General features: G+C 44.7%; 1 protein-coding gene across 1 annotated transcript in view; it reads left to right on the top strand.

The window, feature by feature from the left end:
* The window catches only part of LOC126472828 (carboxylesterase 4A-like), a 360,882-nt gene that overhangs the window by 145,810 nt on the left and 189,429 nt on the right, over window positions 1-25,643 (top strand). Inside the window, exons 3-5 of the mRNA XM_050099963.1 lie at window positions 3,686-3,775; window positions 6,723-6,863; window positions 12,460-12,601. Coding sequence (XP_049955920.1) covers window positions 3,686-3,775; window positions 6,723-6,863; window positions 12,460-12,601 — 373 coding nt within the window. The remainder of the gene's footprint in view (window positions 1-3,685; window positions 3,776-6,722; window positions 6,864-12,459; window positions 12,602-25,643) is intronic.

The following is a 25,643-nucleotide window of genomic DNA, read 5'->3' on the forward strand; positions in this document are numbered from 1 at the left end:
CATAGACAACATTTTTGTTCACCCCTCATTACTAGAAGGGCATTCTGTTAGCAAAAAGGTGAATGGCCTTTCAGATCATGATGCACAAATTTAAATCTAAAAGATTTTTGTGCTTCAACACGTGTTAAATATAGTCATCAGCTGTTTAGGAAAGCTGATCCAGTTGCTGTAGAGACCTTTGTAAACCTTATCAAGGAACAAGAGTGGCAAGATGTTCATAGCACTGATACAGTAGACGATAAATATAATGCTTTTCTCAAGACTTTTCTCGTGCTCTTTGAAAGTTGCTTTCCGTTAGAACGTTCAAAACAGGGTACTAGCACAAACAGGCAGCCTGGGTGGCTGACTAGAGGGATAAGAATATCTTGTAGAACAAAGTGGCAATTATATCAAAACGTTAGAAACAGTCAAAATCTAAATGCAGCAGCCCATTACAAACAGTATTGTAAGGTGCTTAAAAATGTTATTAGGAAGGCAAAAAGTATGTGGTATGCAGATAGAATAGCTAACTCTCAGGATGAAATTAAAACCATATGGTCAGTCGTAAAGGAAGTGGCTGGTCTGTAGAGACAGGTCGAGGATATAGAATCAGTGCGCAGTGGGAATGTCCGTGTTACTGATAAGTCGCATATATGTACAGTATTTAATAATCACTTTCTGAATATAGCAGGTGAACTAAATACGTAGAAACCTAGTCCCAACAGGGAATCATATAGCGCTCTTAGAAAAAGTGTTCCGAGACTGTTACCTGAAATCCAGAATGAGATTTTCACTCTGCAGCGGAGTGTGCGCTGATATGAAACTTCCTGGCAGATTAAAACTGTGTGCCCGATCGAGACTCGAACTCGGGACCTTTGCCTTTCGCGGGCAAGTGCTCTACCAACTGAGCTACCGAAGCACGACTCACGCCCGGTACTCACAGCTTTACTTCTGCCAGTACCTCGTCTCCTACCTTCCAAACTTCACAGAAGCTCTCCTGCGAACCATGCAGAACTAGCACTCCTGAAAGAAAGGATATTGCGGAGACATGGCTTAGCCACAGCCTGGGGGATGTTTCCAGAATGAGATTTTCACTCTGCAGCGGAGTGTGCGCTGATATGAAACTTCCTGGCAGATTAAAACTGTGTGCCCGACCGAGACTCGAACTTGGGACCTTTGCAGGAGAGCTTCTGTAAAGTTTGGAAGGTAGGAGACGAGGTACTGGCAGAAGTAAAGCTGTGAGTACCGGGCGTGAGTCGTGCTTCGGTAGCTCAGTTGGTAGAGCACTTGCCCGTGAAAGGCAAACGTCCCGAGTTTGAGTCTCGGTCGGGCACACAGTTTTAATCTGCCAGGAAGTTTCATATGTTACCTGAAATGCTCCTCCATGATACTGACAAGAGGGAGATTGAGTGAATAATTAAATCACTAAAGACCAAGAACTCTCATGGATATGACGGGGTATCTGTCAGAATATGAAGTATTGTTCTATTTATTTTAGCCCAGTACTTAGCCATATCTGTAACTTTTCCTTTAGGAGTGGTCGGTTTCCTGACTGATTAAAGTACTCGGTAGTGAAGCCACTTTATAAAAAGGGAGACATTGATAATGTTGACAATTTTAGACCTATTTCTATGCCATCGGTGTTTGCTAAAGTTATCGAGAAGGTTATATATACAAGCTTACTGGAGCATTTAAATTCACATAATTTGCTGTCAAATGTTCAGTTTGGTTTTAGAAATGGTTTAACAACTGAAGATGCTATATTCTCTTTTCTCTGTGAGGTTTTGGACGGATTAAATAAAAGGTTGCGAACGCTAGGTGTTTTCTTTGATTTAACGAAGGCTTTTGACTGTGTTGACCACAAAATATTACTGCAGAAGTTGGACCATTATGGAGTAAGGGGAGTAGCTTACAATTGGTTCGCCTCTTACTTTAAGAACAGAAAGCAGAAGGTAATTCTCAGCAATATTGAGAATGGTAGTGATGTTCAGTCCCAATGGGGCACTGTGAAGTGGGGCGTTCCCCAAGGGTCGGTGCTGGGGCCACTGCTGTTTCTTATTTATATAAATGATATGCCTTCTAGTATTACAGGTGATTCAAAAATATTTCTGTTTGCTGATGACACCAGCTTGATAGTGAAGGATCTTGTGTGTAATATTGAAACAGTATCAAATAATGTAGTTCATGAAATAAGTTCATGGCTTGTGGAAAATAATTTGATGCTAAATCACAGTAAGACTCAGTTTTTACAGTTTCTAACTCACAATTCAACAAGAATCGATATTTTGATCAGACAGAATGGGCATATTATAAGCGAGACGGAACAGTTCAAGTTCCTAGGCGTTCGGATAGATAGTAAGCTGATGTGGAAAGCCCATGTCCAGGATCTTGTTCAGAAACTAAATGCTGCTTTATTGACCATTAGAACAGTATCTGAAATAAGTGACACTTCAACACGAAAAGTAGTCTACTTCGCATATTTTCATACGCTTATGTCGTATGGTATTATTTTTTGAGGTAATTCTTCTGATTCAAAAAGGGTATTTTTGGCTCAAAAACGGGCTGTTCGAGCTATATGTGGTGTAAGTTCGAGAACCTCTTGTCGACCCCTATTCAATAGTCTGGGAATTCTGACATTGCCCTCACAGTATATATTTTCTTTAATGTCATTTGTTGTTAGCAATATTAGCCTATTCCCAAGAGTTAGCAGCTTTCACTCAGTTAATACTAGGCAGAAATCCAATCTGCATGTGGAATGCACTTCCTTGACTCTTGTGCAGAAAGAAGTACAGTATTCTGCTGCATTCATTTTCAATAAGCTACCACAAGAACTCAAAAATCTTAGCAGTAGCCCAAACTCTTTTAAGTCTAAACTGAAGAGTTTCCTCATGGCTCACTCCTTCTATTCTGTCGAGGAGCTCCTGGAAGAGCTAAAAAATTAAGCAAATTCCAGTGTTACATTGTTGACTTTCTTTATTTAAACTTACGACTTGTCACCTGAATATGTTTTTTTTTATATTTCATTTTATCTGTTTCTAATATCGTGTTATGATTTCATGTATTGACTCATTCCATTACCATGGAGACTTCTCCTTAATTTAGTCCCACGGAACAATAAATAAATAAATAAAAAGAATAGAAACTGAAAAACATTGACAATGTGTTCTATGGCACGATGCTTCTGTCCACACCCTTTGCAACACATGTTGGAACGAGGTTCTCCATTTCTTTTCTTTTCTCTTCTTCCTTTAAAGCTACTACTGTACAATATAGGTGATCAGCATCACTCTCCTCCAGCCAAAAAAGAAAAGATTGTCACAGCAATGAAACGAACTATCAGTCACGTGTCTTACTAATTTCTACGAAACTGTTCGAAATTTATTTCCCCAGCTAACACTTGTTCAGCAGTTGACACAACTGAAAAGTTAACTGTCACATTGCACATTCTGTAATATTTATGGTACCTCATGAGTCTTAATGAACTCAATCCAGGGTTCAGAGGAATAAACAGAAATAAGATTAACAAGTAATCTGCAACTTCCTTATACATTTTTGTCGGTTTATAGTATGAGGAATGCGTGTCTATCAAATTTCATGTCTGTACGTTCCAAAATTCTTACTAAAAGTCCAATACTAACAATAGCGAATAAGTTTCATGTTCTCTGAATCCAGGACTAGGGTTGTTTGCATTCTTGCCTGTCCGCAGATAAAAGTGATCACCGAAAGCCGGCGACCCATCAGCGCCTACCTTGGGATACCGTACGCCATCCCTCCGGTCGGAGAGCTTCGATTTGCGGTAAGTTTCATACTGTACAAATGATGGTTTCCCTGCCTGTAGCAGCAGACTTCTGAAAAAATTGTAATATTTAATTGGATTCTTGAAGATATTGTCTCGGTCTGCCACAAACCATCATAGACGTTGAGACTACTGTTAAATAGTAGAGTTCAATGTTTTTATACCCTACTGGACAGAAAGAAATGCAGCACATTGAGTGAGTGATCAAATGACCGACATATTAATGTTTTAAAATGTGCAGTCACATTACTATAAAAATTTACTTCATGTGACGTCAACGTCATGAAACATGTATGTTATGTGATGATGTTCATACGAGGACTGACACAATGTATACATTTCTAAAACTGCTTTCGTGGGAGCTCTCATCACTGGTTTTCGTGCCTGAAGAAACGTACATGTACAATATTTAGCCGGTAGGAGAATGAGAGCTGGTGGCGTGCATTGTTTGAGCAACAGGATGTGCACCAGTGTCGTGTCAGCTGTCTCGTGGAATACGAATAAGTGATACTGCTGATGTTGATCCATCCGTCAGATAAGGCCCAAAAGTCCGACGGCTTTCTTGGTGCCGTTTGAGTGGATTAGACGATGTGCTGCCATACGCCTCACCTCTTTTCCTTTATTTCTCTGCATAAGTACCCCTTTGTAGTTCGGGCGCACAGTCGGTAGGTGTCAGATTACCTACATAAACGTCCGAGTTTCGATTGTGATTTCTTTCTTTTTTTATTTTCTGCCACAAACCGCTTCTTTCGTCGGCCTCCGAAGCTGAGTGTTCAACGTACTTGACTGTCACGTGGAGCACTTGGGTTCAATTCCCGGTAATGCCAGCTATTTTTCCTTGATAGAAGGACTGGAACTGGCTGGATTCACTCATCCTCGTGTTGCCAGCTGAGGAGCTACGTGATGATAAGCAGCGCTCTCAGCTCTGCAAAGCTGACAACAGTCACGAGAGCGGTGAGCAGACCTCACGCACCGGCACACTGCATTCAGTTGACGACTCTGGCTAAGGATGACACGGCGGTCGGTCGGTACCGAATGGCCTGTCTAGGCCAGAGCGCCTTAGCTTTACACTTGTATCTCTTCTTTCACCTATGGCAACGATTTCTTAACGTGAGAAACGCCAAGTTGTCCAGTGGATCAGAGTCCATATGAAACTGAACATCTCTCCATAAAGAACTGGGTAAGTCAGATTAGAGGTTGGATGAAGGCAAGGACGTACCACTTGCAATACAGCCATGTCTAGTAAAGCATTGTGATACTGAAACCAACCTTTAAGTTGTGGACAATTTTAATTTACTTACTAGTCCGTAGTAATAAGGACATTAAACTGTACAAGCACCCACCGTAGTCATCCACAGGATATAGGAACATACCTAACTCATCATTAATGGTATGTATACGGGAAATTTCAAAGTCTTACGTGTTGATTATTGACATAAAAGAAGTAGTGTGGCATTTTTGATCCGACCCAAAAGTATTTAACATTGAACGTGGTCTTGATTTTGAAACCTGTTGTAGACCCTTTATCCAAATGTGGTAGCACATCATTCTATTCTTTTGATTTCTACAGATATGGTCATTTAGTGCGAACAGTATCTAACAGCGGATCGTACTAGACATCGGTAAGAAATTTCTTTAAATGCGAACATTTTTGGTTAGGCTTAACCGTTAGTGTTATTGGTATCGGATGAGACAACATGTTTACTGTTACCAGTCACTGTTTATTTCTTTCCAGAATGCGTTTCGAAGGTTCAGCTCATCACCATGAAATGGACTTATGTGGATTAATATCACATTTACGTGCTGCATTTACGGCAAGAAAGGACGAATGAATTGATTGTTGGTGTTAATAACGATCATCCTCCTTTACCTCCTCTGCATTACTGCAGACGACGTGTCACTGAGCACATTTGTTCTGTGCATGCAGTACACGTGAGGCGCCTAGTTGTATCCACTGCACTGTGTGGAATACGAAGTATCTGTTATAGTTCACTAACCTGCTGTCTTCAAGTTGCACGCAGGTCGTAGGCTCTGTATCTTGAGGCTGAAACTGACTTTTAGCGAGGTTCTGTTCTGAAACAATGTATCACTTCTTTGGGATGCCACTCGCGTATTTTAATACAGCCACACGAGAAGACTACATGATCTTAATACAACACCTTCTGATACAGCAAAGTACATGATCAAACACAATGTTTACGAAAATATATCTTTACACTATTTGTGGCACGTGTCTGTGCCTCATGACTACCGGTGTGAATCTTTTAATATTGAATACTGGCAAACACATCCTACGACAGACAGCATGTCTGTTCTTCTCGACTGCCTAATCCAGAGTGACGAAAGCCCGAAACACTTCGCGCGCCATACCAGAAAAGGCGTGATCCGAACGCTTCCGAAGTGCTTCGTCTGCAATCTCGACAGTCTTTTGTTTTTGATTTAAATTGTTTTTAGTAATTTTAAAATGACTGATTGATAGTCAGACTCTGGAGTAATCTGTGGCACTGCCTCCAATGGTCACAGGATCTTTTCCCTGTCGTGATACATCATATACAGCAACACATTTTGTAAACACTGTGGGAGGAAGATCTTTGTTCCATCAGTGTTTACAAAGAAGATGGTGTACGTCATGTATGACGACAGGGAAAGGAGCCTATGATCACTACAGGCAATGCCACAGATTATTCTAAACTCGTAATACGGCACTGACATGTGATGTTAAGCCACATAAATCCGTTTCATGATGTAGGTTTATACGTTCGAAACGCATTGTGGAAGTAGATAAATAGTGAATGCTAACAGTAAACTCGTTGTTTCAGTCGAAGGAATCTATGATATTCCCAGAACTCACCGGCTGACTTTCTTCAACAGGTGGGATCGGAAATAAATGCCAGTGAAGTTCTAGAGTGTATAAAAGAGTTTAGTACAGCGTGAGGTGGTGTTGCAGCCACCGACACCGCACGCCGGCTGGAACGGCACGCTGTTGGCTGGCCGCTACGGGCCCCCCTGTCCGCAGCTGCCGGCGCCGGGACCACCTCTCGCTCCCTACAGTGAGGACTGCCTCACCCTCAACGTCTGGGTACCAGAAGTGAGTATCGTAACTTCCGTCTTTTGTATGCAATTTGCACAATCAGTGCCACTGGGATGTAAAGTGTCTGCAATCATTTTTTGTCTATGACTTCAGCGAAGATCGCCGTTGCGCAATTATTATTCCGTCAATCTCCGCGTTACTTGTTAGCTGGATAAGAGATTTAAAATCTATTTAGATTACATTATCTTCTTACTAATTATAGCAGGCGCCTCTCTCTTTCTTTTCTCTCTCTCTCTCTACCTTCCTCCTCATCCTTCTCCCCTCCTCTCTCTCCCTCTCCTCTCTGTCACACAACAAACTCTAATATACGCCGCCTGACCAAAAAAAGTGCAGCATCCGGAACAGGAGGAGGAAACGAAATGAAACTTCCCAGGTTGAGAGTGTACGTGACTTTATTTCAGGGTTTACAATCCCAAGCCAAATTTACCAAGAATTTGGTAGTATGAGCCCACTTACCAGTACTACGTTCGCTCCCTCTGGCCTGGATGCATACACTGATTTGTTTGGGAAGGGCACCATAAAGCCGTTGTGTCCTTTTCCTCAGACAGATCCACAACTGCTGTAACTGGTCCTTGATACCGTGGCTGCTGGTACTGGGACAGAGTTGATGTCTGAGCTAGCCACAACATGTTCTATTGGGGACAGATCTAGAGATCTCACTGGCCACGGCAGAACCTCAACATCAAGCAGACAGTTCATAGAGATATGTGCCATGTGTGGACGAGCATTGTGCTGCTGAAAAATGGAGCCACGAAACTGTCGCATAATAGGTAACATGTGAGGACAAACGATGGCACATAATGTTGCGGAGAGTCGATTACTTGTTCTCAGATGGCACTCCCGGATGTTTAGGGGTCACGGTTCACTTGGTGTGCAATTAGGCGATCCACCGTTGTGGCGGTGAAACGTAGTCGACTCTAACCTTGACGATGAGTATGCCCGCCCTCACGTTCCAATAAAGTCCGACAAAGGGGCACTGCCATGCACGAATGCTTCACAAATCTGGATATTCCACGATTCGTCCTGCCGGCCACAAGGAGACCCACCATGAGGCTCCTTTCAAAATCTGTCAGTTGGTGATACCGTTCTCAATCAACATCTGCACTGTTCGCACGCCATACATACCACAACAGGCCCAGTAGCTACTCGTATACTAAACACGAAAAACACTCATGCATTCTGAATGTCAAATGAAACATCTTTCAGTCATCTAGTTTCCAAACTTGTTTTATTTGGCTACCAGTCTCGGCGATTTACTACGACATCTTCAGGCCCCTGACTAACGGACGTGTAGAAAGAGTCCACCTCGGTTCTGGTCCAAACAGGGCACAGCAGTACTGGTATTAGCAGATTTCTGCTTGCTTTAGCGATCACTTCAACCACCATCTACTAATACCAATATTGCTGGTCCCTGTTTTGACCAGAACCGAGGTGGAATCTTTACATACGTCGATCAGGGGCCTGAAGATGGTGTAGTAAATCGCCGAAACTGGTAGCCAAATAAAATAAGTTTGGAAACTAGATGGCTGAAAGGTGTTTCATTTGACATCCTGTACTGAACGGCAGAGTCCTGAAACCATCTTTGAAAAGTTGGACATACAGAGACTAATGCATTCTGGTGGCTGTTCGATCTGTCACAGAAAATTGCAGCTCTAATCATTTATGCCGGGTGATCATTAGTAAAACCGACAAATTGCAGAGACGGATTTCTATGACCTCGCAAACGACCAAAAAAGGCTTGAAATGTTGTGTGATGTGGTTGGTTTCTGTGAGTATATGTGTTTTGGTATAGCCGTGCTGCCTCCCGACCGTGTCCATCTGCTTGGCCGTACACAAACACCATCTCGTCTTTTTCCCAACATGAATACCGGACCATTCTGCTGCTTATAGTGCGCTGTGTCAATCACACAGCTTGCAAAACACAAGGCACGTCGTCAGAGGAACTGTCATTTGTCAGCGCAATCTATCATGGCAACGATGCATTTCTGGACGCAAATTAATAGTGTGATGCCCCATCCACTTTATCCTAATATGGAAACTGAACAGATTCATAAATAATTGAGGGCAGAAACTCGCGTGTAGTAAGTAATCGGCATTCACTTTATTGATCTCTCTCTAGAATGCAGAGCTTGTATCTTACCACATAAATAGAATTCTGATTAGAGGAACCGACAAATTAACGTTATTAAAAACACTGAAGAGGAGGGCATAAATATTAATGGGCAATACTTCCAAATGTACCTCGCCTACCTTGTGGCGGCCATTCACAACAGATCGCCCACTTCTACCATTATACTCTCCCCTAACACACCATCTGTTTGTGCACAGGCTTCAGCCTTTCAACTATACCTCCCCTGTCTTGTTGCGGCTGTTCACAACGGATCCCCCACTACTACAGTTATCCTCTCCTCAAACACACCATCTGTTGATCCATAATAGGCTTCAGCTTCCAACTGTACTTCCCCTATCTTGTGGTGCCCATTCGCAATGGATCCCCCACTACTATTGTTATCCTCTCCCATAATACACAACCTGTTTGTGAACAGGCTTCAGCCTCCCAACTGTACATCCCGTACTTTGTGGTGGCCGTTCACAACGGATCACTCACTACTACTATTATAATCTCCCCTCACACACCATCTGTTTGTGGATAGGCTTCAGCCTTCCAAATGTACCGCCCCAACCTTGCGGTGGCCGTTGGAAATGGATCCCCCACTACTACCATTGTACTCTCCCCTACCAAGCCATCTGCTCAGGGTGGGCCAAGATTTATTGTGTGCGCTTTAAGAGACCTCTGGCAATTGGTGCAGCTCTGAAAAGCCCACTGGCAAATGCCAGATAAATAACTGCTGTAGCTTCTGTGTGCAGTGGGATGGCATCTAAGTAAAAAGTGTTGTACTTACGTGAAAAAAAAGAAGCGAAAATATTTCAGGTCACTGAAGATGTCTCAATAAATTAAGGTGAAACGCTTCCGACAAAACATAAATTGCATTTATAGAGTTGCAGATACACTGAACAGACCAAACGTTATGACCACTGCCCACCGCGACCTTGTATGCATGGCGGCTTTGCGGGCATGTGGCACAATAACGAAAGTATCTAAAAGAAGTGGACACAGATGGGAAATCGCCATAGCGAAGATATGGACTGCAAATGGGGAAATCCATTGATATAAGTGACTTTTACAAAGGGCAGATTATTATTACGCAGAGTCTGTGCACGAGTATCTGGCAAACGGTGAAGCTCGTCGAGTGTTGACATGCTACTGTCATAAACATCTATGGGAAGAAGCAGAAGGACAGTGATACTACCACTAGGCGCTAAATTGTTGGACATCCACGACTCTTCACAGAAGGTGGGATTTTTGACGATTGTCTGCTCTTTAAAGTAGGATGGATGGTGATCTGTGGGATCTCTACCAAAAGAGCACAGCGCTGGTGCAAGCAAAGTTTTTCGGGCACATCATTCATCACCAGGTTGTTGAACAAGGAGCTCCGCAGCAGACCACCCCTTCGTGTTCACATGTCGACTCAATAACATCGTCAGTGTGGGCATGGGATCATCAAAATTCGATCGTCGATCTATGGATAACATTTTTGCTACACAAGGTCGATGGTCGTCTACACAGACGCGGTCATCGAGGTGAAAGGCGGCTCGAAACGTGCACCGTGCCACGGATGCGGGCTGGTAGGAGCAGTATTATGCTATGGAACACATTTTCCTGTCCTTGCATGGGACCCCCGAAGGCAATGCCACCTTTCAGCAGCATGATTTTCCGTGTCTCAGAGTCAGAACCGTGCTACAGTGGTTTCAGGAGCGTTATAGTAAATTCACGTTGGTGTCTTGGCGACCAAATTAGCGTGATCTAAATCCTATGGAACCCGTCGAGGACGCTATTGGGCGCAATCACCGCGTACGTTATTATGCGAATTACCCTACTGGCCATTAAAATTGCTACACCACGAAGATGAAGTGCTACAGACGCAAAATTTAACCGACAGGAAGAAGATGCTGTGATATGCAAATGATTAGCTTTTCAGAGCATTCACACAAGGTTGGCGCCGGTGCCGACACCTACAACGTGCTGACATGAGGAAACTTTCCAACCGATTTCTCGTACACAAACAGCAGTTGACCGGCATTGCCTGCTGAAACGTTGTTGTGATGCCTCGTGTAAGGAGAAGAAATGCATACCGTCACGTTTCCGACTTTCATAAAGGTCGGATTCTAGCCTATTGCGATTCCGGTTGATCTTTTCGCGACATTGCTGCTCGCGTTGGTCGAGATCCAATGTCTGATAGAAGAATATGGAATCGGTGGGTTTAGGAGGGTAATACGCAACGCCGTACTGGATCCCAACGGCCTCGTATCACTAGCAGTCGAGATGACAGGCATCTTATCCGCATGGCTGTAACGGATCGTGCAGCCACGTATCGATCCCTGAGTCAACAGATGAGGACGTTTGCAAGACAGCAACCATCTGCACGAACAGTTCGACGACGTTTGCAGCATCATGAACTATCAGCTTGGAGGCCATGGCTGCGGGTACCCTTGACGCTGCATCACAGACAGAAGCGCCTGCGATGATGTACCCAACGACGAACCTGGGTGCACGAATGGCAAAACGTCATTTTTTCGGATGAATCCAGGTTCTGTTTACAGTATCATGATGGTCGCATCCGTGTCTGGTGGCATCGCGGTGAACGCAGATTGGAAGCGTGTATCGTCATCGCCATACTGGCGCGTCACCCGGCGTGTTGGTATGGGGTGCCATTGGTTACACGTCTCGGTCACCTCTTGTTCGCATTGACGGCACTTTGAACAGTGGACCTTACATATCAGATGTGTTACGACCCGTGGCTCTACCCTTCATTCGATCCCTGCGAAACCCTACATTTCAGCAGGATAATGCACGACCGCATGTTGCAGGTCCTGTACGCGCCTTTCTGGATACAGAAAATGTTCGACTGCTGCCCTGGCCAGCACATTCTCCAGATCTCTCACCAATTGAAAACGTCTGGTCATGGTGGCCGAGCAACTGGCTCGTCACAATACGCCAGTCACTACTCTTGATGAACTGTGGTATCGTGTTGAAGCTGCATGGGCAGCTGTACCTGTACACGCCAACCGAGCTCTGTTTGACTCAATGGCCAGGCGTGTCAAGGCCGTTATTACGGCCAGAGGTGGTTGTTCTGGGTACTGATTTCTCAGGATCTATGCACCCAAATTGCGTGAAAACGTAATCACTGTCAGTTCTAGTATAATATATTTGTCCAATGAATACTCGTTTATTATCTCTATTTCTTCTTGGTGTAGCAATTTTAATGGCCAATAGTGTACATGAGCCGTGCGTAGGCATCTAATGCCACATACCTCCAGAAAAATACCAACACTGTCGGATCCCTGATACACAGAATAATCAGTGATGTATTTCGCTCCAAAGATAGACAAACAAGCTATTAAGCAGGTGGTCATAATATTTTAGCTCCTCAGTGCAGACACGAGCGCCCTCAATGCTTATTGATGATTACACATGTCTGACAAACGATGATGTTGAGTGTGTGCAGTGAATGGTTTGTGTGACTGTTCGCAGAGGACGTGGCAGCGGCTGCCAGTGCTGGTGCTACTGGAGGGCGAGGGCTTCGTGAGCGGCTCGCCGTCGAGGCTGCCGGCGCACGACCTGGCCGCCGAGGACCTCATCGTCGTCTCTGTTTCCTACCGACTCAATGTCTTCGGTATCTATCACTCCGCCTCTAACACAATCACTCAGTATACAATATACGTCAAAGTGTTCGGCTACTCATTTCATAAACAAACGTAACGGAAGATATTACAAATTACACTGACAAAAAAAAGTGAAGCACCCGGAAGAGGAGGAGGAAAGGAAACTTCACGGGTTGAGAGGGCAAGTGATGATATTGTCTGTCACGTAGAAGAAGGTGTAATTAGATGATTGACGAACACTAACTTCACTTAACATTATTCAGCACTTGCACATACAAGAGCGCGGAGCGAATTGCCTCCGGCCAGAACACATACGGTATATATACAGTTACAGAACATTCCAGTACAATGATTCTTGACATTTGTGGATACTTCTAGACTGTACTCGAACCGAATATAGAAATTAAAATTTTACAATTCAGGTGAGTTTTTAACTCACGACCCTCCATACAACAGTCTAGTATCATAACCACTACAGCACGGTGACTGTTCTACTCAGCTGCTTCTGCGACATTACTTCCTCCTTAAGAGAACAGCGTCTCGGTGTTACGTCCTCTTAGTCCGGGAACGAGTCATCGGTCCTGCATACTCCGACTCCCGATGACTGATGTTCGCCCTGGTGGTGATCTTCTTAGAACTTCCTTTGCCGCTACGCTCTTCGTCACCTTTCCGCTTGTTGCCTGTCGCTGGAGCTTCGAATTTACCGTGGGTTGCAGGATCCTTATAGGGCTTCATTCTAAAGACGTGGACTGTATCTCTGATCTTTCTTCGTCTTGTGTCGGCGCCGAAATCTTTACAAGTAAGATCAGACAACTGTTTTACAACCTTATAAGGTCCAAAGTAGCGTCTGAGGAGCTTCCCAGAGAGACCAACCATCCGAGCAGGAGTGAAGATCCAGACGAGGTCACCAGGCTGGTAGACAACAGGGTGGTGGCTCGCGTCATACCTTCGGCGATCGTTTTCTTGAGCCTGCAACGTGCGGAACTGAGCTAACTGCCGAGCTTCCTCAGCTCTGGTTAACACCTGGCCGATGTAGTCGTCGTACACGTCATTGAGATGTAACTGAAACACAGTGTCCATCGTCGTAGTCGCCTCACGCCCACGCACCAGGAAAAATGGCGTAAATCCTGTAGTGTCTTGTTTAGCGGTGTTATAGGCAAACGTCACGAAAGGTAGCACCTCATCGCAGTTGCTCTGCTCAACATTGACGAATATTGATAGCATGTCGGACAAGGTCTTATTAAGGCGTTCAGTAAGCCCGTTAGTTTGCGGTTAGAGGCAGCCTTCATGTGATGAGTAATGTTGCACCGACGGTTTATCTCAGACACAAGATTCAATTGTAAAACTTTCTCTCGATCCGTAATTAACGACCTTGGGGCACCTCGAATGCTACGGCTGTTTTCACGGCTTTTGTAATGGCATAGCGTGTCAGATAATCAGTGCAAACATTAATCAATCTATTGCCACTAGCAGACGTTGGAGATCGTCCGAGGAGGTCAATCCCCACATGCTGGAAAGGCGTTTCGGCTGGTGGAATTGGTATGAGTCGGCCAGGTGGTTTCTGAGGAACTGCCTTTCTCCTCTGGCGCTCTCGACAGTGCGACACATAGTGATGGACACTCCTAAATAAACCTGGCCAGAAAAATCTCTTGCGGATCGCATGGTATGGCTTAATAAATTCTAAATGTCCGGCCTCAGGTGTGTCATGGAATTTCTGTAGAACATCGAAGCGCATGTGTTTAGGAATCACTGGAAGCCACCTCTTTCCAAACGGATCATTTTTTTCTTGCAAAGTAATCCTTTAACTACCTTAATTTGTCCTTTCTCATCCTCTGACTGATTTAAGGCAAGCATAATTTGAGATATCTTGGCGTCCTTCTGCTCAGCAGACAGATCCTGGGGTGCAGCGAGACAGTCACTATCTTCATCAAAGTCTTGATGGTCTTGCACAGGGTTTCTTTAAAGACAGTCGGCACCTTGGTGTTTTCTTCCACTTTTGTACACTATGGTAATGTCATACTCCTGAAGACGTAGTGCCCACCTGGCGAGTCGTCCTGTTGGATCCTTAAGACCTGTCAACCAACAAAGTGAATGATGGTCTGTCACAACTGTGAATGGCCTTCCATGGAGATACTGTCGAAATTTACATATGGCCCAGATCACAGCAAGACATTCTCTTTCTGTAGTTGAGTAATTTCTCTCGGCTTTTGTAAGTTTCCTAGAAGCATAGGCTATAACCTTCTCTTTTCCATCCAAAATTTGCACCAGAACAGCACCGATCCCATATCCACTGGCATCTGTGTGTAGTTCTGTAGGTGCTCTCTCATCATACAGACCAAGTACTGGGTCAGTCGTCATAGCTTTTCGCAGCACATCGAAAGAACCTTGTTGAGCACCACCCTAGATAAATTTATCATCGGCTTTTAACAAGTCTTGGAGTAGCCTGGTTTTGATACAGAAGTCTTTGATAAAACGACGGTAATGAGAACATAATATGAGGAAGCTTCTCACATCGCTAATACTTTTAAGAATTGGAAATTCCGTTAACGATCTCACCTTTTCTGGGTCTGACCGCACACCTTCGTTTGATACAAGGTTTTCCAAGTATTTTGATTTCTTTTGCTCCAAAGAGACACTTTCTTGGAGACACTTAAGAACGAAGCTCAGTCTTCTTACTTGTTCATCAAATTCCTCTGCGAACACTATAATGTTATCTAAATAGCATCGTCCACTTCAGGTGACTTAGAAGATTATCCATCATTCGTTCAAAAGTTGCTGGTGCATTACACAAACCAAACGGCATTACCTTAAACTCATACAGGCCCTCAGGGATGATGAAAGCAGTTTTCTCACGATCAGCCTCATCTACTTCGATTTGCCAGTATCCCGAGTACATCTCCATGGTTGAGAAAAACTTAGCCTTCTTCAGACAATCTAGTGTATCGTCAGTTCGTGGAAGGGGGTAAACGTCCTTTTTATTTATCTTATTAAGCTTCCTGTAATCAACGCAAAAGCGCCAACTGCCGACCTTGTTCCTGACGAGAACCACTGGTGACGACCATAGGCTCTGCGAAGGCTGAATGATGTCATTTTTCATCAATTCCTCTACCTCGTCACGAATTATTCGACGTTCCGTTGCTGACACACGGTATGCTCTCTGGCTTATTGTTTGATGGTCTCCAGTGCTAATCCGGTGCTTCGCCGTCGATTTGTCTAATTTTCTTTTCACCTGTGGATTGAAGCATTCAGGGAACTCTTCTTCTGCTGTTCGTTAGTGAGATCTGCTGATAGTCGAGCTAGAAGACATGGGTTGATGCATGGCATGACACATGACAATTACCTTTCTAGTTCTGACTGCGGGAATGATCACTTCATCCAGCACACATAGTCTCCACACATTCGGATGCGCATCTTCCTGTCCACAGTATCTCATCTCGTCTCGCATAATCTTCGAGCGACCACAATCTATAATTGCCTCAGAAGCTTTCAAAAAGTCCCATCCGAGAATAACGGTATGACTACACTCTTGTAAGGCGATGAATTCTAAGGGCTGTGTATGGCCACTTACATCCACACGAATGACAAATCTTCCTGTAGGTTTCATACATTTTGCATTAGCCTTCTGCAGCAGAGATGTTTTGTTGTCGACGAATACGGTTTTCTGCAACTGGCAACGGTACTTCTTCGAAATGACTGAATATGATGCTCCAGAGACCACAAGAGGTTGGGTTGGTCGGCCATCCATGAGGATATCAACGTAGTTTCCTATCGTTTTTGTAGTGATCGACGGCGGAGGATTTTTCTCTTCGGCGGTCTCACCTCCAAGGAAGGTCGCACCCTTTAGTTTTCCAGGTTGCGGCGGCTAGGTGATCGGCTGGAGCTTCTAAACGGCGATGGAGACTTTGATCGGCATGTTGGGGAGCGTCTTCTTCGGAGGCTAACATGCGGCGATGGTGACCTACGTCGTCCTGCACCCACATCTTCTTGTTCATCTTCGTCGTCCCAGAGTTGGCGTCGGCTAAGATCGGTCTGCTGTCTTCTGGCGCGGGCGTCATCAAATATCCGCCACCTTTCTCGACAACAGCGCACCACATGTCCCGGTCGTCCGCAGTGGAAGATACTGGGTCCTCCAGACGTCAGTCTTCCTTGGTGCCCAAACAGGTTCCTCATGCGACATTGTAGGAACGTAACTTCGCCTAGGTCTCGACTTTTTCACCGTTTAAAGGGAAATGAAGAACGAGAGATTGGGTTCAATGTCTGTTCTACTTCCTCCATTATGACCTCTTGAAGCGTCTCGTTTTTTTGCTCGCTGTGCAATCCAAGTGCCTTCTGAACTTCCTCTCTTACTATCTGACGAAATCAGATTGTGAAATCAGTTCCTTCCTCCATCACAGACATCGATACGACGTTTGGAAGCCGTTCAAACTTCTTGCGTGTAATTCTTTTTTGATGCATTGTCTCGACATACTGGCACCATTTTATGACGTTGCCCGCTGTCGAAACCTCCTTCAGGAGTAGGGCTTGATACATGTCCTCAGCAACACCCTTTATGAGATGTGCAACCTTATCTTCCTCCTTCATTCTAGGATCCACTATTTTACACAGCTCCAAGACGTCTTGAATGCAGGATGCTGTAGTTTCTCCTGGACGCTGTGCTCTGCACTTTAATTTACCTTCAGCCTTGCACTTCTGTCGTTGTGTGTCTTCGAAATACTTGCGCAGTTCCGCCTGGAATACTTCCCAGCTTGTGAACTTCTCCTCTTTGTTCTCATAACAATTTGATTAGCAGTGCCCTCCAAGTAGAAGAATACGTTAGCCAAACACACGGTGTCATCCCATTTGTTAAATTTGGCTATACGCTCATATACCTTCAGCCACTTGTTCGGATGTTGGCCATCGTCACCAGAGAACCCTGAAGGATGTCTCATGTGGTGGCACACAGTTGCTGCCATCGTAACGTCCTCGTCTTCTTCTGTCTCCGATAGACTGCGATCTGCTGAAAATGGCTCGAATTCGGGTTTCTCGCCACGTAAACGGCAGCTCTGTCGTGGCCTGATGGGAGTCACTGTGTCGTCGATAATGTGCGCTATCACAAGTTCCAATACCCAGCGTCTCCACCATAATAATGTCACGCAGAAGAAGGTGTAATTAAATGAATAACGAACACTAATTTCACTTAACGGGGGTTTATTCGGCACTTACACATACAAAAGCGCGGAGCGAACTGCCTCCGGCCAGAACACATACAGTGTATATACAGCTACAGAACATTCCAGTACAATGATTCTTGACATTTGTGGATACTTCTCAAATGTACTCGAACCGAATATAGAAATTAAAGTTTTACAGTTCAGGTGAGTTTAGAACTCACGACCCTCCATGCAACAGTCTAGTATCATAACCACTACACCACGGTGGCGCCGCGCGGGATTTGCCGAGCGGTCTAGGGGGCTGCAGTCATGGACTGTGCGGCAGGTCCCGGCGGAGGTTCGAGTCCTCCCTCGGGCATGGGTGTGTGTGTTTGTCCTTAGGATAATTTAGGTTAAGTAGTGTGTAAGCTTAGGGACTGATGACCTTAGCAGTTAAGTCCCATAAGATTTCACACACATTTGAACATTTGAACACCACGGTGACTGTGCTACTCAGCGACTTCTGCGACAATATTTCAGCGATTACGGAACAGCTTCAAACTTACAAGAACTTAGAAGTATGAGCCCACTTATCAGTATAACGTCGTGCCCCATATGGATTGGACGCAAGCACTTTTTCGACTTGGAAGCGTTTTTTAAAGCCGTTGTACTCAGCAAAATAGTGGACGGCTGATGTAACTGGTCCTTGATATCCTAGATCAATGGCGACGAAGAATTCTGCTCACGAGCCCTGTCCTGGCACGAGTGCCATAGTGCTCGATCTGGCGGCCACATTCCCCTCACCGCCACGCTGCCATGTCTGACCGCAAGGAGGGGGAAGACGAGGAAACTGCGAAAGCACCTTACTTGAATAGCAGTGCAGTCGCACTGCATATGACTTGGTTTTATATTTCACATTTCACAACAACATAGGCCACAGAGAAAATTAATTTTCATTATAACTGAATTATTTTTGGTGTGCTGAAGACATAATACACACTGAAGAGCCAAAGAAACTGGTACACCTACCCAATATCGCGTAGGGCCCTCGCGAGCACGCGGAAGTGCCGAACCACGACGTTGCATGGACTGGACTAATGTCTCAAGTAAAGCTGGAGGGAAATGAAACCATGAATCCTGCAGGGCTGTCCATAAATCCGTTAGAGTACGAGGGGGTGGAGATCTCTTCAGAACGGCTCGTTGCAAGGCAGATATGCTCAATAATGTTCATGTCTGAGGAGTTTTGTGGCCAGCTGAAGTGTTTAAATTCAGAAGAGTGTTCCTGGAGCCACTGCGTAGCAATTCTGGACGTGTGGGAAGTCGCATTGTGGTGCTGGAATTTCCCAAGTCCGTCAGAATGCAGAATGGACGTGAATGGGTGCAATACGTACATGTCACCTGTCAGAGTCGTATCTAGACGTATCAGGGGTCCCATATCACTCCAATGGCACACGAAACGCACCATTACAGAGCCTCCACCAGCATGAACAGTCCCCTGCTGACATTCCATGGATTCATGAAGTTTTCTCCTTACCCGTACACGTCGATCTGCTCGATACCATTGGAAACTCGTCCGACCAGGCAATATGTTTCCAGTCATCAACAGTCCAATGCCGCTGTTGACGGGCCCAGGCGAGGTGTAAGGCTTTGTGTCGTGCAGTCATCAAGGATACACGAGTGGGCCTTCAGCTCGGAAAACCCATATAGATTATGTTTCCCTGAATGGTTAGCACGCTGACACTTGTTGATGGCCCAGCATTGAAATCTGCAGCAATCTGTGGAATGGTTGCACTTCTGACACGTTGAACGATTGTCCTTCGTCGTCATTGGTTCCGTTCTTGCAGGATCTTTTTCCGGCCGCAGCGATATTGAAGATTTGATGTTTCACCGGATTCCTGATACTCACGGTACACTCATGAAATGGTCTTACGGATCAATCCCCACTTCATTGCTACCTCGGAGTTACTGTGTCCCATAGCTCGTGCGCCGACTACAACACCAGGTTCAAACTCACTTAAATCTTGAAAACCTGCCATTGTAGCAGCAGTAGCAGCAGTAACCGATCTAAACAACTGCTACAGACACTCGTTGTCTTATATAGGCGTCGCCGAGCGTAGCGGTGTACTCTTCCTGTTTACATGTCTCTGTATTTGAATAGGTATGCCTATACCAGTTTCTTTGGTGCTTCAGTGTGTCTTTCTCTGGTACAAACTGTTGCCATACAGACAGAGTAGACAATTTCACAGTGTTTTGCTCTCACGTTGCCACATATTCGTGAGTTATTTAATTTCATAATCGGAAGATGTCCTCCTCACAAACACGTGTACCGTAATATTGTAGTACTTTTACAACCTCGTCATGCGGATTTGGAAAAATCCCCCTGAGAAAAACAACGTAGACGTCCTGGACAGTTTTTTGGCAAAATATTTCTAATTAAAGCTGTATCTACCTTGCAAGTCAATCAGTTACATCTGCACACGCTCAGGGGGCGCTTTAAACTGAAAAGACAAATGGTCTCGAAAACTTCTCGAAAACAGATGTATGATTGACAGTGACTTCAAAATCCTTACAAAACTATCGTTGTGATTCTTGAAAGACCACAATGAATCCTTTAAACGTCGCGCCTTCTTTAATGGCATTGAGATTAGGGAGCTGAATTGTTTTTGTTAGAATGTGTCCCTTCTAGAACGTGATTTTCTATTTAAATGCATTCCTATCAAATCAGAAAGAAGTTACCTTGAAATGTCTTACAATGGGCAGTATGCAGTCAAGTCCACTTAAAATGCGAAGTTTGCAATCTATTCCGGATGTTCTAATATTCGCCGGCCGCGCTGGCTGAGCGGTTCTAGGAACTTCAGTCCGGAACCACGAGGCTGCTGCGGTCGCAGGTTCGAATCCTGCCTCGGGCATGAATGTGTGTGACGTCCTTAGGTTAGTTAGGTTTAAGTAGTTCTAAGTCTAGGGGACTACTGACCACAGATGTTAAGTCCCATAGAGCTTATAGCCATTTGAACCATTTTCTAATATTCATTCCTGCACTCCTTATGTGTTCATAAATTCAACAGTTGCGAGTTTTAAATAGAAAAATCGTTCCAGGCATGTTCTTAGACCTAACCAAAGTATTTTGCAGTGCTGTATGAATCTTCCACGCTCTTCGTTCAGCTCCATTGAAAATAGATGCAACTGACAATGGAGTAATGCGTGTGACTTAAAAATGTGTACCACCAATTTTTTCATATGCTCCATGCCCGCAAATTTAGCATAAAGTGCTTCTTGATGTACAGAACAATGAATCCCGTCTATTATCATTGTAATTTTTTGCTTTTTCATTGCCAACGGCAGATGGTCTCGAAAACAGGTGTAAATCTTTAAATTCTTCTTGCATGGGTTTGTAATGTCGTTTCATAGCAAACTTGCAGTACCCATCGGTTACGCGAAAGCATAATATGTATTTTGAGACTTCTGATCCTTCTCTTATGTTAGTCACACTCATATTTAAAGGCTCGTGCCGATATTCATCGCTAGACTGCCTCTTTTCATGCAAATAGCCACTGGACCTGTGGACGTTCTTCGTACAACGAACAAATAACGAAGGATAAACAGCGTTGAAACCTCAATTCTACCGAATTCAGAGTTGGACCAACGGAAAAATGTCGCTCCGCAATGGTAAATGAAATGTCGCGCTGTTCCGGGTACTTCCGAGAAGGAACGAGGAAAGCCGAATGAGATGGGCCTTGGTCCGTACGCGGTCTGCACACGCTGCACGCAGGAAGTATAGCATGCCGTGGCCGGCCCTGTCCTAAATACCGCCAAATACGAGGGTCACTCCAAAAGAAATACATACTATTTTTTTAAATCCATCTTTTATTCTACATGTTTGAAAGTTTTACAGTGTGTAGATACATCCTTTAGGAACAATATTTTCATTTCTCCACATAATTTACATCCCTCTCAACTGCCTTACGCCGTCTTGGAACCAGCGCACGGTAAAATTCTGGACCAACCTGTTGGAGCCACTGTTTGGCAGCGTGCACAAGGGAGTCATCATCTCCATACCTTGTTCCACAGTCTTTCAGTTCCCCAAAGAGATGGTAGTCACTTCAAGCAAGGTCAGGACAGTAAGGCGGATGTTTCAGTGTTGTCCATCCGAGTTTTGTGATCGCTTCCATGGTTTTTTGACTGACATGTGGCCGTGCATTGTCGTGCAACAGCAAAACATCCTGCTTTTGCCGATGTGGTCGAACATGACTCACTCGAGTTTGAAGTTTCTTCAGTGTCGTCACATTTGCATCAGAATTTATGGTAGTTCCCCTTGGCATGATGTCCACAAGCAAGAGTCCTTCGGAATCGAAAAAAACATGGCCATAACTTTTCCAGCAGAAGGTGTGGTTTTGAATTTTTTTTCTTGGTGAATTTCGATGATGCCACTCCATTGATTGCCTCTTCGTCTCTGGTGAAAAATGATGGAGCCATGTTTCATCACCTGTCACAATTCTTCCAAGAAATTCATCTCCACCATTCTTGTACTGTTCCAAAAGTTCGCTGCATACCGTTTTTCTTGTTTCTTTGTGAGCCACTGTCAACATCCTGGGAATCCACCTGTCACAAATCTTTTTTAACGCCAACACTTTCAGTATTCTGCAAACACTTCCATCCCCGATCCCAGCGTAGCGTGACAATTCGTTCACTGTGATGCGTCTGTCTGTAGTCACCAATTCGTTAACTCTCTGCACATTGTCTGGAGTGTGTGCAGCACGAGGTCTGCTGCTGCGAGGACAATCCTCAATATTGCCGCGCCCGCTTTCATCACGTAACCTGCTTGCCCACCGATTAACTGTACTGTGATCGACAGCAGCATCTCCATACATCTTTTTCAACCTCTTGTGTATGTTTCCCACTGTCTCGTTTTCACAGCACAGGAATTCTATGGCAGCACAATGCTTCTGACGAACGTCAAGTGTAGCAGCCATCGTGAAGACATGCTGTGACGGCACCACTCACGGGAACAGGTCGAACTACGTTTGAAAACAAGCGGGGAAGGATGTATCTACACACTGTAAAACTTTCACACATGCAGAATGAAAACTGTTTTTTTACAAAAATAGTGTGCATTTCTTTCGGAGTGACCCTCGTAGTTGACGTCCTAGCTGTTCTCTCACATGTTCTAGAAGGGACAGATTTGCACTTATTGCTGGCCGCGGGCGTACCTCAACATCAAGCAGACGGTTCATAAAGACATGTGCGATGTGTCGATGAGCATTGTCCTGAAAAAATGACATCATGACACTGTAACACTGGAGGTAACACATCAGGGTGCACTAGGTCTGTGATGTGCCGTTGCGCCGTCAGATTTCGCACAGTTACTACCAGCCGTGATCTGAAGTTATACCCGAAGGCTCCTCAAACCGTGACGCCAGGGCTAACAGCACTATGCCTCTCCACGTCGCGGTCATACTCGCCAACGATGGTCACCTGGGGGTGTTGTGGAACTGTGAGTCACCGCTGAACACAGTGCGAGGCCATTCATCAGAAGTCCTTGCTCCCCGTCCACGGCTCCTCTCCAAACGCAGCAGTTTGTGTTGTGGTGTCCATGGCTACCTAGCGGTGGGACGGTAACTCCCACGCCCGTCTGCTGTTAGTCTCTGACCAATGGTTCGGCATGACACAGAGTGTTATAGGAAGTCCACGTTCTCGGATGGCAGGCGGAGGTGTGAAGGGGTTACGATGTGTCTGATACAGAATATCGCGAGATTCCCTCGTGATGGTCAGACGTGGTCGACTGGAGCCTTGTTAGCGAGTGTGTCTGCCACCGCGTTCCCATGCTGCCTAACATCGTACCACTGTCACGTTCGAATACTCCACACATCCGGATATTGCACGAATCTACCTGCTGGGCAGCTGCTGATAAATCTGTCTCACCCACTTACGCGGTATCTCCTTGTCTTGACTGTGATCATCCAACATCTGACACTGTTCACACATCTACACACGTTTCCATTCCTGGCAACAACTTTAAACGCAAAAAACACTACAACACTCTGAAGAGGTTGAAAAAATCGGCCAACCAGTCGCAAACCAAAGGTTTATTTAGCCCTTGAGCTAGGTATCGACCTTTCTAAACATATCTTCTTCAGAAGGCGTGGGCTTTGTTACAAATCATGGATTTTATATTAATTTTATATATGACAACAGCCCCTCGGCTTCAGCTAATGTAATTTACCACAAAGTGATGTAACAAGACCCACTCCTTCTGAAGAAGATATTTTTAGAAATATAGAAACCTAGGTCAGGAGCTAAATAAACTTTTGGTTTGCAACTGTTTGGTTGATTTTTCAACCTCTTCAGATTTGCACAGTTGCAGTCATATTTAAGATTCTATAACACTCTGTTGGGCGTTCTATCTATCACAGAGGTTCGCAATTCTAAATCGTTTACGTACCATTCGATGTGACATTGTCGTCAGATCATATCTTCTGGGTTCTTCACTTTTTTTCAGGCAAAGTACCTTTATTCTCTCTAAAAGTAATAGCTGCGTGCCATAAATCACATGTAGCAACTTTGGTAAAGCTCCTGAAAACCGTCATCGAAGGCTTATATTGGAACCAATCTAAGCATTGTTTCTACATAGCTATGGATATTCGTCCAGATCTGGTTCAGAGAGCAGTCCACACCTGTCAAGATGATTGTCTGTCCTACTTGAGATCGAACCATAGGAAACAGTTCTCATCGCCACTGGTGGCGTCTTAAATGTGGAACTCGCTCATATGTCTCGATGAAAGCTACGCAGTTTGCTTTCGGTAAATTGGTGCTGTAGGATCGGCAACAGACCTTCTAATTACCCAAATCTTTGTGAATGATGCCCTGATTATCCACAAATACTTCAATATAAATTTCTGAAACAGTCACCAGTTTCGTTCTAGCATCTACCGCGGCTTTGTATGTCTGTTCATTGTGGACCAGATAGGGCGCCTAATGAATGGTTTTCTCGAACAAACTGTAAACATATTTCTTGTCTATGGCGTTTCCTTACTCTTAATGCAATCCGAACATTAGCCATCTAATACAACCATTTCGACATTCCAAGATTATAATTTACACTATAAATATGAAATTAAACCCAACGTGGTTCATTTCCTACGAGACGTGGAGAAACGTTTTCTTATGATATCTCCTTTTCTTCCTTTTCATCTCAAAAATTTGAAATGTGTGGTAAGGTCTTACGGGACCAAACTACTTGGGTCATCGGTCCCTAGGCCTACACACTGCTTAATTTAACTTAACTTACGTTGGATAACACACACATCCATGCCCCGAGGGAGGACTCGAACCTCCGGCGGGGGGGGGGGGGGGGGGGGGGGGGGATCCGCACGGACCATACCATGACAAGGCGTCCTAGACCACGCTACCCCGCGCGGCTTTCCACCTCATGTGTCTGCTAATACGTACCTGAGGATACCCTTGTTACAACGCGTATGTTGTCCCCACTTGGCTTCAGTCAAATGTCGAGACACGAGTGACTTCCAAATAATATAATACTTTGACTCTAACTCTACATGGATACTCTGCAAATCACACTTAAGTGGCTGGCAGAGGGATCATCGAACCACCTTTACAACAGTTCTCTATTATTCCAGTCTTGAACAGCGCGCGGAAGAAACGAACACCTATACCTTTCCGTGCGACCTCTGATTTCCCTTATTTATTTACGATAATCGTTTCTCCCTATGAATGTCGGCGTCAGCAATATACTTTCTCATTAGGAGGAGAAAGTTGTCGACTGAAATTTCATCAATAGATTCCACCGCAACGAAAAACGTATTTGTTTTAATGATGTGGCTCTGAGCACTATGGGACTTAACAGCTGTGGTCATCAGTCCCCTAGAACTTAGAACTACTTAAACCTAACTAACCTAAGGACATCACA

This window comes from Schistocerca serialis, chromosome 1, assembly GCF_023864345.2.
Source record: "Schistocerca serialis cubense isolate TAMUIC-IGC-003099 chromosome 1, iqSchSeri2.2, whole genome shotgun sequence".
In the NCBI taxonomy this organism is placed as follows: domain Eukaryota; kingdom Metazoa; phylum Arthropoda; class Insecta; order Orthoptera; family Acrididae; genus Schistocerca; species Schistocerca serialis.